Source organism: Aquila chrysaetos, chromosome 5 (genome assembly GCF_900496995.4).
Source record: "Aquila chrysaetos chrysaetos chromosome 5, bAquChr1.4, whole genome shotgun sequence".
In the NCBI taxonomy this organism is placed as follows: Eukaryota; Metazoa; Chordata; class Aves; order Accipitriformes; family Accipitridae; genus Aquila; species Aquila chrysaetos.
Window position 1 is genome coordinate 37,864,944 of NC_044008.1, and position 15,941 is coordinate 37,880,884.

The window sequence follows — 15,941 nt, forward strand, 5'->3', positions numbered from 1 at the left end:
GGCTGACCTGTGGTATCCCAGTATGAGTTGGTTTAACAGGGTGGTTTGTTCCCTGAGTAGGATGAAGCAAAAAATCGTCTTATGTTTGGGACGCTGCAAAGAGTCTATGAACGGGTCCAGACCCTAGCACTGAACGTTGGGCCTGTGGCTCTTTGAGTAATCATAACTTAGTAATAAAAATGGTGATAAAATCCGTATCTCCCACTCGTGGTGCTGGAGCCCTTGAGAAGAGAATTTTGATACAGAGTTTCTCCAGAGTGCTTGAGTCATGGATGGGATGTTTTGTCAAAAGCCAAACCTAGGCAGCAGTGAGGGAACACAAAATCACCTTTGAGAGCTGCCATCACTGTGGAGCACCTTCCTGAGGACTTCAAGCAGCATTTCTGCCTTTGCAGGTCATGCTGAGGCTGAGTCTCTGTTCCCTGCTCTGCCTTTAGCTAAAGCTGGTTTTGTGCATAAATTGGTTTTTAACTTGGGCTCACATAAAGTCGAGCTCTTCTGAAATCTGCTAATCAACACCTCCCAGTGAAAACTCGCTGAAAGTGCTGCTGTTACTGTTCTCCGACTCTTCTCACTTTCACACCCTTTGCAAAAATCTGAGCATGCAGAAGCAGTTGTGCTGCTGTCACTGAGTTAATTTGACAAAAAAGGCTAAAATACAAAGGATTTATGATTATAGAGCAAGGATTAGCTCCTAAAGAGCATCTGCTGAAACCCCAGTTCTGAGAGAAGAGTAATGGTCGTTTTGAGATGTTAGGAAATAATGTCCCCGTCCTGCTTGTGGCAGGATTACTGGTTACTGGCAGCAGGTGTCAGCAGTCAGTGCAGCTGAGGACACCCGCTTGTTGCCAGTGTGGGTGCAAACCCACGCTTGGGCACTTTGCAGGAAGGTGTGCCTTTCCCAGCCTTGCTCTCGCATGATGCTATGTGAAGTGATTGAGCAGGAAGCGCCTAAAAAATGCAGGGTCATTGGGGTAAAGGTTGGCATGAAGCCTGCTGCAGGCCAGCTTCAGTGGCTTGCTCTCTTCTGGGTTTGCAGGCACGTCAAGAACAGAAACAATTGCCCTAAATCAGGGTCTGCGATGTGAGATTTGGGAATTCATCTCTATGGCCTGTGTTCTGCCTATTTTCAGCTCAGTGTAGCCGAGAACAGTGGTTCTGTGTTTGTTATCTGCAGTCGTGAAACAAGGTGTTGGATCTAATTAGAGTGAGGATAAATAAGCAGTTAACCCACTCACAGCTCTAACACCCACCACCTCCCACACTGCCTCCCACATCACCTCCCACATCCCTGTAACGTTTTTCCTGCCACAGTGGGACAAGGGGGTGCTGGGGATGAGCCTGCGCAAACTGGAAACTGAGAACGTGGGGGCAGGATGACAAAGAGTTGTTGCTGGCTCTGTCCCCGCCAGACTTATTCTGCTTTGCTGAGCAGAAAAGCTACAGAGCGTGCAGGATCTCTGGTTCAGCTGGGTGCTAATGCTGAAATGTTTGGCGAGCGCCGCCGTGCTCCCGCAGAGCCAGGGGTTTTGCTGTTAGAACTTGATGTGTCTTTGTTTTTTATTCCGGTTTTATTCTATTTTTTAAAGGTGAAGCTGTCTGGCCAGCTCCAGCAAAGCCTTTGAGACCTAAGGCTTAGGAAAGATGGAGATCTTTGTGTCACAACAGGAATGGGATTTGTTTGTAAAGTATGTGGGTGTTGAAAGGTCTGGTTTATAAAGGAAAAAAAAAAAAAAGAAAAAAAAGAAAAAAAATCTGCCAGGGCTAAGATTGCTTCTGTCTCTGTTGTGGTTACAGCCAAACAGAGCAGGTTTTCTGGTAGGCAATTTCATTGCTTAATTACTGTTCAATCACATCCGCAGTTCAGGACACAGATTCTGTCATGGGCAGGAGCTGTTTCACAGAGCAAAGTGATGCTGGGGTATTTCTGATTGTTGCTAGAATTTTGTTGGGTGACTTTTTTTCATATCAAAGCTAAATGCATAAGCAAAAGCATGATGGATGGGAGGTGAGCTGTGAGGAGTAATGTGCTGAAAGTTGAAGCTCCTTGAGACAAAGGCTGTCTTTGTATGTTCATGATGCTTGAATGCACAGTTGTTGGTTAAACAGTAATAAGCATTACACTGTTTCATCCAGATCTGTCGCTGCATATTGCTTAGCAGGGGTTTCTAGGGCTTGTAAGATGATAGGTTGCATGCTTTCTTTAATGAGACTGGGTCATCTCGTGGTAGTTTTCCTGCCCTTAAAATCAGAACAGATCAACCTTATTTTTTCTGAGGAGAATCTGCAAGATGAAGTCTTGCCCATGCGTGGTTAGAAGACCGCTTCTTGCTGGAGAAATGCATGAATGCAAATCCAGCGCACAGCTCCCAGAACGGACTAAGCTCGTTGGCCAAGAGAAGGAGAGGAGAGGTGGCTTAGGCAGAGCGTGCCACTTGGGGATGGCTCCTGTGCTGGAGCAAGGGGGTTGCAAAGCAGATGTTTATGTATCCCAGGCTGAAGACCCACACGGTGTCAGTGACTCAGTGGCTAAATCGGATGAGGAGTGTCCTAGTTCCAGTCCTCAGACTGCAAGGTGTGCCTGGGTGATGCCAGAAAGGCACAGCCATTGCAGTTCCTGTCAGTGTCAGCAGCTCCTGGTGGTAGTTGATGCACAGTAAATGACTGATCTGACCATCTCATTGCTAGCTGCTGGGAGAAGAGAAATAGCAACTACGTTGCGTTTTGAGCCAATTGAATAGCTTCCTGTCCCTTTTACCTTCTCCCCTCCCTTGCAATACCTCCATCCCCTCATCATCTGCACCCAGGCGCTTCCGCTTGCTCACCCGTCAGGAAGCCACAGGTCTCTGCAGAGCTAGCTCCACCAGCCTGATGCATGTTGGATTCGGAAGGGGCACAATGGCTTTCCTGGCAAATCTGCTTTATTGGATCTACTTAGCCATAATTGCGTGGCTTCACTGCTGGTTGGTAGTCTGCCCAGCCATGAGGAGCCCCTCTTCATGGTAGCAGCTTTTCTGCTGCTGTGTGCTCATCCCTGCTTACCCCTCAATTTCTGTAAAAAAACCACCAACTCCTTCACACATAGTCCTGCTTCCCCGTGGAGCAGGGCCCGCCTGGGTGCTGGGTCCTGCTGGTTGAGCACATCATGCGTTTAAACCTTTTCCTGCTCATGGGGCAATTCTTACACATGTTCAACTCCAGCAGGGCCTTTGAATGCTTGATCTAGCAGAGTTCCCTAAACCTTGGGGGAAATCAGATACCTCCACAGAGGACAGTCTAAATAGGGATGGACTAGAAATGCACCCTCTGTGACCCAGGACAGAGCAGACACGTTCTCTGTCTCTTGCTCCCTCTGCCTGGCTCCTCATCTCTTGAGTTTTTTGCTCCTTCTGTTTAATAATTTAAAAACACTTCCCAGAGCTCTCTCTGCCGAGCATCTTGATACCACCTTTCTTTTCCAATCTCTCCTTCCCCTGTAGAAACTAACTTTGCAAGGGTTTCAGCTTCCAGAGAGACAGAAGTAAAAATAATGTGGAGAAAATGAACTTCAATTTAATTTCTCTGAACCTCAATTCACTGAAACTGGGATGACAAATTTCTGCCATGTAATTCTGGTTGGGACACTTCTGAGCTAGCCTTGGATTTGCCTGCAAGAAAACAAGATTTTGTTCTCTAAGTCGTCTTACAGAGCAGTTATTTGTACTATGTCCAGCGGGCGTGGATTGAGTGGGAAACCTCAGGGAAAACCACAACTCATTTACGGCTTAAATGAAAATTGAAAGAGAGTTGAAAACAAGATGTGCAAGATTTCAAATTTTATCTTTTATGAACAACAGTTGTTGCCTGTGGACGAATGAATGTAACAGAGGAATTTAATCTTTGTAAACAAGAGACAAATGCATCAAAATAGACCCTCAGGCATATGGCAGGACTTAAAATTTGACCTGGCTTTGAAGAAACGGTGAAGAAGAGGCTGAAACAACCACTACTAAGTTTTATTGGCAGCAGGAGCTCTGTGAAAGAGACAAATAGGGGGATTTGAGGCCTTTGCTCTTTGTATTTGGTTTTTATTAGAGCCATCGGTTTGGGGCATGCATTTGCCTGCCCAGGTGGATATTTGCAGGGCCTGGGAGCTCCTGCACTGTGTTTCGGGAGCTCTACAGCTTGGATTCTCTCCCAGGCCAGACTGGCCACCTCTGTGGGAGATGCAATAGTCAATGCCATGGTATCAAAGCATAATTCAACAGAGAAGAAAAAAAATGGACCTTGTTTTAACCTTGCTTTAAACACTGTGAACCATGGTATTTCCAGGTTGGTCTGTTATGTTTGTTCATTATTGGCTCAGCATTAGCAAGGCCCTCTTAGCTGTGCAGTTTTTAGATACATTTATTTTGCATAGTTATGGAAAGGTCTCCTTTCTTTGCCTGGTGAAATCTTGCTTCGTCTTTAGGTACATTTGGAGGATTTGCTAACAGTGCCAGTTTCACAGGTCTGTTAGTACTCATATTAGCCCTGCACGGATAAGAGTTGCTCTTTGATAAGGAACAGGGCACCCCAGGTGTCCTGTGCTGCCATCAGCTCCTGGACACCAGCAGTGGAAGAACCTGCAGAAGAGATCAGTGACCAAGAAGATAGCAATGGACCCCCAGGCCTGGGTGGAGCTGCCCACAGGCTCTGAAGGGATGCAAACCTGAAAGCGTTGACATTTTGCTGTGGTGAGCACCCGTTCTGTCAAGCCCACCATGGCACCAAGGGACAGAGTGGTGGCTGAGGTGGAGATGCAGGGATCTGTAGGCTATAAACCAGATCTGTGGACTGGAAAGGAGTAGGGCTGCTTTAAAGAGTGGACTTGGAGCTTGTTGAAGGAGTTAGGAGATGTATGGGCAAGGTGAGCCCACTGGGATCATCCACCTGGATTTCCCAAAGGTATTTGGCAAGGTCCCTCAGCAAAGGCTCCTAAAGAAAGGAATCAGTCCTGGAATAGGAGGTGAGGTCCTTACAGGGAGAAATCATTTGCTAAAAGGTAAGGGAAAAAAAAGTAGGAGGCAACAATCTCTGTAGCAGAAAACACCAGGGAGCTGTGCAGGGACTGCCTTCAGCGTATTCAAAAATGATCAGCAAAAGCAGGCAAATACTGAAGCTTGCTGCTGATACAAAGGATTGAGTGGATGAAGGCAAACTGTGGAAAGAGACTGGGCAATAAAAAAGATGAAATTCAAATGTACATAAATATAAAATGGTGCACAGGGGGGAAAAACAATTTTAACTCTATTTATAAAACAACGGGTTCTGAGTTAAGTGTTACCATCTGGAACGTTGGGGTCGTAACAGATTGTGCTATGAAAATGTCAGTTCAGTGGTCAGTAGCCATCGAGAAAATAAATTGTGTGCAAGAATTACTAGGGGAAAACAGAGAGCAAAACAGACAGTCACTGTTTCCTCCAGCTGGAGGCCTTGGGGGAAACCAATGGTGCAAGCTAAGGATCCTTGGAGCTTTGAGGCTGCTTTGGGTGAGAAGGGACCATTCCTGGAGGGCGTGGATCTGTGCATGGCTGTGGAGCGGTGGCTGCAGGCTGTTCTCACCCAGCCCCAGAGGGTTAATCCCACCAGGAGAGGGGACAGGGTGAGCTCTGTGCAGACGCATGCTCTGCCTCAAGGACATAACCATCTATCAAAAGCCTGGTGTTTGCTGAGTCACCTCTGTCCTTCCCTGGCTCCATTGCAAGGCCCTTGCAGGAAGCTGGTGGCTGACAGGCCGATCTCCTGCACCACCAGCGGAAGTCGGTGCAATGACCTTTGCCGGCAAAATCAATTTCTAAAATAGAATTTGTAATGCCTTTTTTGATATATAAGCTGGGAAGATTCCTTTGGTGGCTGTAACAGTTGTGAAAGTGAACCTCTGCTGAGCTGGAGAGAGCAAGCAGTGGAGGAGCGCTGCAGTGACAATTCCTGCCCTGAATGCTGGAGGTCTCAGCAGGTTCCAGACAAAGCTGTCACATCAGCAGGCCCCAGCCTCCTCTGCTACTGAGTGCTGGCTCCCCCGCTGCTTGGCAGATGGGTGTGCAGGTGCTGGGAGGCCCAGCTCTGCGGGCCAAAGTTGGAGGAAGGCAGAGGCTGAAAATCTGTCACAAACCCTGCCAGGCTAGTGACTGGGGACTGGAGTTCAGGTTATGGTGCCTCTCCCAGGCAGGTCCCAGGTGCCATTTTTCCCAAATTAGGAACAACATCACCTCTTTGTGAAGAAGATATAAAAAAATCCAGAGAAAACCTGGTCCCCATTTGTAACCAAGGCCACTTCTGTTGCAGCCACCTCTCAAGGCTGCATTTGTTCAGGCTCAGGGTGACAAGGGAGGGGGCAGCTCTCTTGCCTTCCCAGGAATGGAGGAATTTGGCAGCAGTGTGATCAGCCCACCCTGGCCCCATATGACCGAGTTGCAGCCCTTGTTCCCAGGTGCAGTAAAACACCCTCTGGACGGACCCTGCTTGTGAAGCACCCATGCCTGCCCAGGGGCTGCTCAGCACCCACGCCACGTTCATCGGAAAACTCGCTTGGCTGTAATTGCGCCACTGAAGAGGGTGAGCTGTGCAGAGCCTCCTGCTCAGGATCTGTCTGTTGGTGTCTGGGGCTAGTTTTTAACGAGACTGCTGCAGAGTATGAAATCAGTGTTCTCAAAGCCCTGCCTGGATTACAGCGGTGCAGTTTCCTTTAGCACCGACGCTGCTGCTCAGCGAGCGGTGAGCTTGGGTCCCTTTCACGAGTCGTTTTCCATAAAAACCCCACTGGCTGCCCTGAATCGTTCTCCCACTTCCAGCCTCCACCAAGTCCCTGAGCAGCTATTCCATTGCCCTTCCCAGGCTTGAAATGAGGGTTATGGGCTCCGATCTCCCACACATGCCCCATCTGGCCAGACCTCGGTACTCAGCAATTAATCCGGTGTCCCCTCAGTTTCCAAGCATTTATAATGATACTGCAACAGGGCAGGAACTCCCTGATTTCCTTTTCCCAGCCTTTCCCAAGCCTGTCTTGCAGTCCCTCATCAGTACCACTGGGATCAGAAATACCTGTTCCTCCTCTATTCCTCCTTCCACCCTGACCGAGGTAACTTGTGCAGCCTGCAGCCACCAGCTGTAAAAGAGGAAAGATGTGTGTCAGTTTGGCTGTGTATCTAGTTAAAATCAGATCAGCACAAAAGTCTTCACCCTGTTTGAAATGCTGTGCTGGTTCCTGCTGCTGGTTCCCTGTCCCTGGGGGCTGCCTGCCCCTCTCCAGTCCATCTCCAAGGAGCACTGTGCTGCCCTGAAGGAGCAGGACTTAACCCCAGTCACGCTTTGGTAGGTGCTGTAATTGCCCGGGGCTCTTTTCTCTGTCTTCTCTGTAATTGGTGTCACTTTATCCCTGGCTTCATCCTCCGTAATCCTACAGGTAACTCCTCATCTCGCTCTTCCCCGCCTCTCACTGCTGGTGTGCAGGGACACAGCAGCTATAGCAAGCACCAGGACAGACCGAGTCCTGCTGGGCCTCCAGGCAGAGTTTGGACCCTGACACAGGGAGGGGTTCCCCCCGCCAGCACGCTGCTGCTGCCTGAGTGAAGCCCTGGCATTTCTGGGAGAAAAGCAGCAGACAAGTTGTTTGCTTGTGAAGTGGAGCCAGCAGCTCCAAAGCACCCACAGAGGAATGCAGCTCAGCTTCCCAGATAACACCCTTCCCCAGCGTGAGGAGAAACCCAACTCATCTGTGCCAGCGCTGGGCCCTCTCTGAACCTCACATCCTCCTCCCCATGCCCTGACTCCATCCCAAGCCTTCTCCAGACACCCCAAATTTCCAGCACTTTTGCCACTGTGAGTGAATTTAAAACTGTTTTGAAAAAAAGGCTTGAGATCATGTCAGTCCATTTCAAGCCATGTTTTATTAGTATGGTGACAGTGCAGGACATTGGAGGAGGGACACGGGCTGCAAAAGGAAATTAAAAAGTGTGTGTATGTGTGTGTGCACGTGGTGCACGTGTGCAGCTGGAGCACCAGCTGCCCTGCAAATTACTCCTGCCTTCTCCAGAAGGTAGTGGTGCAGATGGGGCAGTGCAGATCAGCCTTGGTGTTCCCCCTCACACACCCTGACCAAGGTAATGCGTGCAGCCTGCAGCCGCCAGTGGAAAAAGAGAAAAGCTCTGTGTCAGTTCTGGTTGTGTGTCTAGTTCAAAATCAGATCGGGGTGGGATCATGGGCATCATCCCAGGCAGGACAATCAAACTCTAGTGAAACCTTCCCCCAAGGCTTCTGGCGACTGACAGGGGACATCAGAGCCAAAGTGGTGGTCACAGCCACGTCTCTCAGCTGACTCGATGGAGGAGATGAAGCTGCCACGATGCGAGCATGAGGGTCAGGGCCATGGTGCTGCAAATGCCCATCTGTGGCGGGCAACGTATTCATACACCCCACGCAGTGCATGGGGAGCACCCAAAAGGGCCATCTCCTCAAAAGGCGAGCAGAGACGTGGGCCCAGCACTGCCCTGCTCAGCAATACTCCTGCTGAACACAGCCAGGGAAGGAACGTGGTGAGAAAGTGGAGTGAGGTTCCCCGTTGCAGCCCAGGCCTTTCAGCACACACAGATACAAGGCTAGCGGAGGCAGCCACCTCCCTGATGGGTGGTGGACCAACTAGAAGGCAATATCTCCCAGTCGGCCATGACCGTCATCATGGCACAACTCCCAGATGGTAAAGGAGCACACGCTGACCAGCTGGCCACCCAAGGGGACGCGCACACAGTTTGGAAGGATGCGTGTCTAACGCAGGAGTACTTTTTACTTTTTTTCCTCCCGTCATTAGAACTGCATTTGCAGTTCAGACTGTAACCCCCTGCTGTTGAAGAGAAGCGAATCTCCTCCAGTCCTTTTCATTTAAACAGCAGTAAATGCTGAGAAGGGCATTGCTAATAAATCCTCCATGTGACAGTTCCCAGGAGAACTGGGTCGTTTCAGGCACTCCTCCCCCACCAACCAGCACCTCCTTGTAAAATTATGGAGCTGTAAATTTGGCAGAAGCTGTCAGGGCCCTGAGGAGGTGAGGCCTTAATGGGTCTCACCTGGGACCTCCACCCTCAAGGGCCCAGGAACCCATTTAAGCTCAGCCCTGGGCCTTTAATCTCTCATTGATCTACGTTGTAGGAGCATTGGTCTCTAGCTCAGCAGTGCCTGGCTATGGACTGACTTGACCTGATCTCAGACCTGCCTCATCGCTATGGACTTGTCTGGACTGTGTCTGACCCTGCTTACCCCCACTAGACCTCATCCTGACCTGCAGCTTGCCCTGGGACCTGCCTCATCACCATGAACATGCTTTGATGATCTGGACTCTCTCTGAACTTGGTGACCATTGCTGAGTCTGCTCTGCTTGCCTCTCAGGTACTGTGGCTGTTGAGAGAGCTGTGTTGCTGGCCACCTGATCCTGGTCAGCCCCCAACCCTTCAGACCTTCTGCTTCCTGATAGTGGTCTGGGTATACAACACAAAATGGAGACAATGCAAAGCCCAGCATGCTAGGTGAGATTTCTGAGCATTCATGCTCATCTTGTCTTTACCATTTCAGACGCATTTCCTGCAGCAGTCCAGCCCCCTATATAAATGTGGAACCTGGAGGAGCCTGAAAGCCCCTGTAGGCTGCAGGCAGGTGACAAGAAGAAACAGAGCACAACCTGTGTCTCGGGGCCCTCTGATCAAATGCTTCCAATTTTACATGGACTTCACATCACTTGAGCCCTGCGCATAAACAGTCCATGTCCCAGGCCCCCACTATCTCTGTCCCTGGCATGGCTGGGCACAGGTCAATCCATGCTGTTGCTGGGCATGCATAGCTCCATCCCATTAATGGAAGAGGGAGGAACTGATTGTGAATGTGATAATCAGTGGCAGGTTTGGGTGTAGTGATCAGGAAACAGTGGTCTGCAAGGTAGTGAAGGGAAAGGGTGAGTAGTGATATGCAGACTCTGGTCTTCACCCTCTACAGGGAGCTGGTAAGTGGGGTCCTGTGGGAGGCAGCTCTGAAGAGTAGAGGAGCTCAGCAGAGCTGGCAGGTCTTTAAGGACAAAATCTTCCAAGTCCATCCCAATAATCAGGTACACAAGTAGATGTACTGGGAGATGGGTTTGGCTAAACTGGGAATGAAACTCATGACTGAGCTCTGGTATGAAGGAGGTGGAAGCGTGGACAGGTCATGAAGGAGAAATCTGGAAGTGTTACCTGGGCTTGTAGGAACAATATTAGGAAAGCCAAAGCTCAGTTTGTTGAGATGCGTGAGGAACATCAGCTCTTCTATAACTATAGTTACAGAAGTATACAACTATATTATAGAAGTACTACTTTAGTTATAGAAGATCTGAAGTTCCTCACGCGTCTCAACAAACTCCTTTAGTTGTAGAAGGCTGAAGAAGGAAGGCGTTCACAGAGGCACCACTGCAAATGGTCGTGGACATGGACAAAGCTGAGGTGCTCCAGGCCGCCTTTGCCTTGGTCTTCGCCAACAAGGTCTCCCAGGCCGTGTCCCTGGAGGCAGGATTCAAAGCAGTGGATGAGGGTCAGGGTGGTTATCGCTTGGAGAGCTTGGCCCATAAAAATCTGGGAGCCCAGAGAGGCTGCGTCCAGGGGTGCTGAGAGCCGGCCACGGGCACTGCCCGATGTCCTCACAAGGCCACCTGTAGCATCACGGAGCACGTTCCCGGACAGATGGAGAAGCAGGAGGCGGTGGGGTTAGGCAGCCGGGGCTGATAAGGGGTAAATCCACCCCGACCAACTCCCGCGACGGGACCGTGGGATTCGCGGGCGAGGGCAGAGCACCGACGCCATCCACCTCAGAGGCAGATGGGATGAGAGGGTGCGGGATAGAGGGGACGAGGCCCCCCCCCCGGACGCGGGCAGCGAGCGGCGCCAGCCCCCTGCCTCAGCGGGGAGCGGGGCGGGCTGAGGGACGCCCGCGGCAGGGCGGGAAGCCCAACGGCTGCCGGGGACGGGGCGGGGCGTGCGGCGGCCCCGCCCCCCGCGCGGGGTATAAGGCGGGGCGGCGGCGGGCGGGAGTGGGTCCCGCCGGGGCGGCCATGGCGGCGCTGCGCTGCCTCCTGCTGCTGCTGTGCGGCGCCGCGCTGGGGCCCGCCGTCCACCTCGACTTCGCCGAGCACCGCAGCCAGGCGGCCAAGATCAAGGTCAACCCCCGCGGCAACCTCTGGGCCACAGGTACCGGGGGACGGGGGGGGGGGAGACACGCGTGTCGTGGGACGGCGGGCTGTGCAGGGCACGGCTCGGCTCCCCGGGGGCCGCCCTCGGTACCCCGCGGGGCGGAGGGGAACGCCGAGAGCCTGGGGCTCGGCAGGACCCGTGGCGGTCAGGAGAAGACCAGGGCAGGGACGAGGCAACCTCCTCCCACGTCTCCTGGTGACAGGTCCGGCACCGCTTTAACCCCAGGGATCCCGTCAGCAGGAGGGCGAAGTTCCCCCCAAGTCCCGTGTGGAACTAGGGCTTGGGATTTCTGGGTTTCTCCTTGTTTGCCTGTACTTGGCTAATGTAGGCATTAGGTTTGCTCCGTTGCTTCTCGTTGTCGTCTGCTGCCTCACGCCAGTGCAAGTCAGCGTAGCCGGAGCCCCTGCCTCTCTCTCCCCCGGGCGCCTGTGCGGACGGACACACAAGTGCGTTGTGTTGCAGGTCACTTCATGGGGAAGAAGAGCGTCGCGGGCTCCCCACACCTGGAGTCGCCGGAGGAGCCTGCAGTGCCCATGGTCTTCGGTCCCTCTCTCAGAGCCTTGCTGGAGGACATGATGGAACTGCTTACCCGTGAGCTCCTGAAAATCCTTTTGCAAGAGAGACTTTTGGATGAGAACCAAGGAAAATATGACCTCGCTGACCAGGTGAATATGAATAGAGATGGATAGAGATGCTCAGAGCAGGGAGGTGGTGGAGATGTTAATCTGCAACAGCCAGCCTTGCTGGAGTTGGGAGCATCTGCACGGCTGCTGGAGGTGTATTCCCCACCTTTCTGCTCCTGTTAACCCTCCTTAAACCACTTCGTAAGACCAGCCACAAAGGGGCAGAGGAGAAGTCTCCCTAGGCTTGTGTCTAGCTGGGCAGTGGCTAATAGTCCCAAATGCTTGGGAAGGGTGTGAGGATGAGCAAGGTGTGCTGTGGTGGAACTGTGGCAGTGGTGATCTCCAGTCCAGGGGCTGTTAAGCATCTGGGTCTTCCTTGGCCGGATGCAGAAGGGGATGGCTGGCCACTGTGGCTGCCGTGAAGAAATGTCCCCTTTTCCAGCCACTGCAGGAATAGGGAAATCCTTTCCCCCCTCTATTTCTGTAGAGAGAGGCCAGGAGGGACACAGCTCTGTATGTGAAGGGAAAGGAGTCTGTCCTGCAAAGAGGTCTTGGGCTTCTAATGCCCTCATCCTGGGTCTGTGTCTCAGTGGTCGGGATCCCTCATTACTGAGGGGCACGTAGCTTTGCTAGCTTGCCTTGCAGAAGGGAGGTGTGCGTCAGTCGTACTGCTGCCCGCTGTGCATCAGCAGATCCTCAGCGTCCTCAGTGTGGCTTTTGCCTCAGAGCTCACCCAACTCCTAGTGGAAAACCTGCCCCTGGGAGCAAGGCATGCACACACATCCTCACACAGGATGCGGAGATGGAATTGCTCAGTCTGTGCGGCTCTGCTTGTCTGTTGCCTTATGCACGCTTCCCTGGTGTCTTGCCCTTTCTAGTCACTGCAGGAGGTAGCTGAGAGCCTAGAAGGGATGAAATCCTCTTAGGTGGGTCCTACATGTACTGTCCCAGTGAGCTGCTGTACTTGAGGAGCTATCCAGTAACACTGCACACAGGTAAAGCTACTTCTGTTATCCAGGTTTAGGCAGTGCTTGCTCCTATTATTTGCTTTTTTTGGGAAGGCGCAGGTGGAGCAGAGTTGCAGGGATGTGAGCCTGAGTGGCACTGATTGTTCAAGCGCCTTCTTGACTCAGTTTCAGCAGACTAAGGTAAGTTGAGGCTTTCCTAGAGAGCTGGTCCCATCGGGATAGAGGGCTTTCCACCGTGAAGCCACTTGGGTATGGCTAAGGACACCAGACCACTCTCCTCCCCTTAAGATGCTGTGTTCTGTGACCGCTGCACTGCTGCAGCTTTTGCTTCTTGTATGCAGCTGAAAGGGAGAAGAGGGCTGTGAAGGTCCTGGACCCTTCCCATCCTCCCTGGGGAGCCTTTGAGGAGGAGGGTATTTGCTGCATTAACTGCCTGAGATGATGGGAGAGGTGGCGGATGTGCTGCCCTGCCTCATCCGCTAAGATGTTCACGACCGTGTGGTGTGAGTTTGATAAAAGCGATCCTTGTGGCTCTCCTCTGTGTAGGTAAGTTGCGTGGTCACTGCTCGCGCTGCAGATGTCCCTGGGCAGAGGCTGCCCTGAGTGCTGGTGCTGTGTCTTAGGCTGCCAGCTGGGTGCTGGTGCCCTGCCAGCCCTGTTGGTGCTCATTGCCAGTGCTTAAAGGCAGGTCCTGGCCAGGGGTAGCACCCAGCACTGGACATCAGCCTTTGGCACCTGTGTGCTGGGTGCCAGAGCTCTGCTGCTGGAGGACGTTTTGGCTCATGGTAAAGCAGAGGCTGGCCAGCTGCCTGCCTCACTGCCCCGATGCCTCTCTGGTGGGAGGTGGGATGCCCTGCACCTATGTGGCATCCCAGCATGGGTGCCTGATGTGCAGCTGGCTCCTACCCCTCACCTTCTCCTCCCGAAGCCTCTTGCCTCTCCTTTGCTAGTGCCCTGGTGCGCCAGCCATCCTCTCCATGGCAGTGGAGACCTTGCTGGGTGGTAGGTCTGGTTCTGCCCTTCAGGCACCTCTGAGCACCTCACTAGACTCAACTCCTGCCTTCCTGCTCCTTTCTTTGCCATCCGACCCCCAGGCTGTCCTTGCCTCTGAGCTGCCGGTTGGTATTACAGGACTACTTCTCCCTGGTGCCTTTGAGTGCTGTCTGTGTTATACTTTTCTGTGGGACCTTATTTTTTTCTTGCTCCTGTGGGTGACGTGATGCCAATGCAAATTCCTGCCACCCTGGCAGTTTTCTCCCTCAGAGTGACTTGTTGGACAGCTGGGGTCAGGACTCAGCCTGTGCTTGAACTGATCTGTGTGCTGTGTTTGTCACCTGCCTAACAAGCCGTTTAATAGCTCTGCTCCATGAAACTCTCTATCCACCCCCTGCGCAGGTTCTGTCACTTCCATCTTAACTCGGTTTAGAAAAACAAAGAATGCTTCTCCCTTCCTTGGGAGCCCCCAGTCAGCAAGGCAGGAATTAACATGCTCTGTAAGTGTTGCTCTCCTCCAGCACATGTGCTGTGCTTCGTGGCAGAATAAGTATTGAGGGAACTTTTTTATTGAAAAACCCAATGGGCTTTTCCTTTTCTGAGGGTGTCACTGATCATTCCTGAACATGTTCTTCCTTTCTGTGGGGCCCCTCTAAGCATTAAATAAATCCCAGGGCTTAGTCTTCTTGCTTGCTGTCCCTTCACGTGGGTTAGTCCTGCCTGCTGCTGTTGGGTTTTGTCTCAAGATGTTTCCCATCCCTTTGCAAAGCAAGAGCCCATGTGCTGCTCCATGCTTGCGATGGCTGAAGTTGCGCAGAGCAGAAGGGGTTTGCAAACGGATTTCTCTTTTGTCTTTTTAACCACATGTGGCAGGCAGGGCTTGGCTTTTAGCACGCTGGGGCTTCACGCCACCCTGTTTCTGTGTGTGACAAGGGTTTAGCTGGCAGAGGAGGATTGTCCCCATCCCTTATCTTCTTGGGTGTGTGGCAGTGTTTCTCTAGGAGAGAGACAGGATGCGACCATGTACATGGAGTGGAATGGCTCCAGGGGTGTGGGGAGAGCCCTTCTGCATGAAGGCATATGCTGCCCTGCATAGCTCTGGGACCTCTGGGCAGTATGCAATCCCACAAAATCCCTCTGTAACTCTTCCCTGCTGCGTTTAGTGTCTCTTTTTGCCTTCTCATGTAGCGCTCTGCTGAATCAGGCCCTGAGGCTGCTCTTGTTCCTGAAGCCCAACCGAGTGGCTGCCGTCTCAGTGGGCTGGTGAAGTTTGCCTCTGATGTCTGTCATCTGTGGTCCAGCTGTTGGAGCATAGGATGAGAGGCAGGAGCCAGGCTCCTGGCTCTTTCTTTTTCATGTGCCATCCCAAACCACCCCTGAAAGTGCCATCATGGTCCAGCATGGGACATTTGTCTGATCTGCCTTGTGGTATCCAGCAGGTGATGTTTGTGGAGGCTGCGTATGGGACCCAGTGTCTCACCGTTGTGCCTTTTGTTTTAGGAGACAGGGCTTTTAACAAAGGTGCTGGAGAAGTATTTTTCAAACTGAAGAAGCACAGCCATGGAGGATGAGGTCTGCAGGCTCGGCCATGCATGGCAAACGGAGAGCATCGTCCTTGTGGGTTACTGTAGCAACATCACTTTTATTTATTCTTTCTGTAATATTGTTAATAGTGATTGCTTGTATGAAAAGCAGAGCCTCCCTGTATATTTCCTGTATGTTTTCTGCTTCCTTGATGTCTGATGTGGGCCTGTGAATAAAACTGGCTCTTTGCACAGACTAGCTCAGACTTTTCTGTGAGGATGGGAAGGCAGACCCCCAGGGCCTCTGCAGGAAGAATGGGGAGTGGGAGCAGCTTGGTGGGGGATGAAGGGAAGCTCCTGGCTCTCAGCAGCAGGGAGGGGATTGGATTCAGTCCCTGCAGCCTCTGCTCACTGAAGGAGACCCTAACTGCTGCATGACAAAATTACAAGCTTGGATGAGCTGATTGCACCACTCACTACTGGAGCAGCTTTATAACCCTCTTTGCTGGAGAGATTATCAGCAAAACCTCCTGAAAACAAAAAGCGTCTTGCTTGTGGCATTGCTGGGATTTCTGGTTCAAGCAGGGTCTCTGCCTTGTGGGACCCCAGGGT

At 52.0% G+C, this 15,941-nt stretch overlaps 1 protein-coding gene across 6 annotated transcripts; it reads left to right on the top strand.

Moving 5' to 3' along the window:
* Window positions 1-11,034: 11,034 nt before the first annotated feature.
* On the top strand, window positions 11,035-15,581 carry NMB (neuromedin B). 6 transcript variants are annotated; one of them, XR_003923615.1, is made up of 5 exons: window positions 11,035-11,219; window positions 11,685-11,887; window positions 12,907-12,993; window positions 13,155-13,359; window positions 15,307-15,403. XR_003923615.1 is itself a non-coding variant. In XM_030015815.2 (4 exons), exons 1-4 carry the CDS (start codon window positions 11,084-11,086, stop codon window positions 13,176-13,178), a joined length of 450 nt encoding a protein of 149 aa, XP_029871675.1. In that variant the 5' UTR covers window positions 11,035-11,083; the 3' UTR covers window positions 13,179-15,581. The 6 variants fall into 6 exon arrangements, 5 of the variants coding, with proteins under 5 accessions (XP_029871675.1, XP_029871673.1, XP_029871674.1 ...); XM_030015815.2 differs by having other exon boundaries at window positions 13,155-15,581; XM_030015813.2 differs by lacking the exon at window positions 13,155-13,359 and having other exon boundaries at window positions 15,307-15,581.
* The last annotated feature ends 360 nt before the right edge of the window (window positions 15,582-15,941 follow it).

Bases quoted from the DNA above. Each gene is read 5' to 3' on its own strand.
- NMB (XM_030015813.2), top strand. From the start codon at position 11,084: ATGGCGGCGCTGCGCTGCCTCCTGCTGCTGCTGTGCGGCGCCGCGCTG. The intron at 11,888-12,906 runs GTGAATATGAAT...TTTTTTGGGAAG, and splicing joins AATATGACCTCGCTGACCAG to GCGCAGGTGGAGCAGAGTTG. The intron at 12,994-15,306 runs GTAAGTTGAGGC...CTTTTGTTTTAG, and splicing joins CTCAGTTTCAGCAGACTAAG to GAGACAGGGCTTTTAACAAA.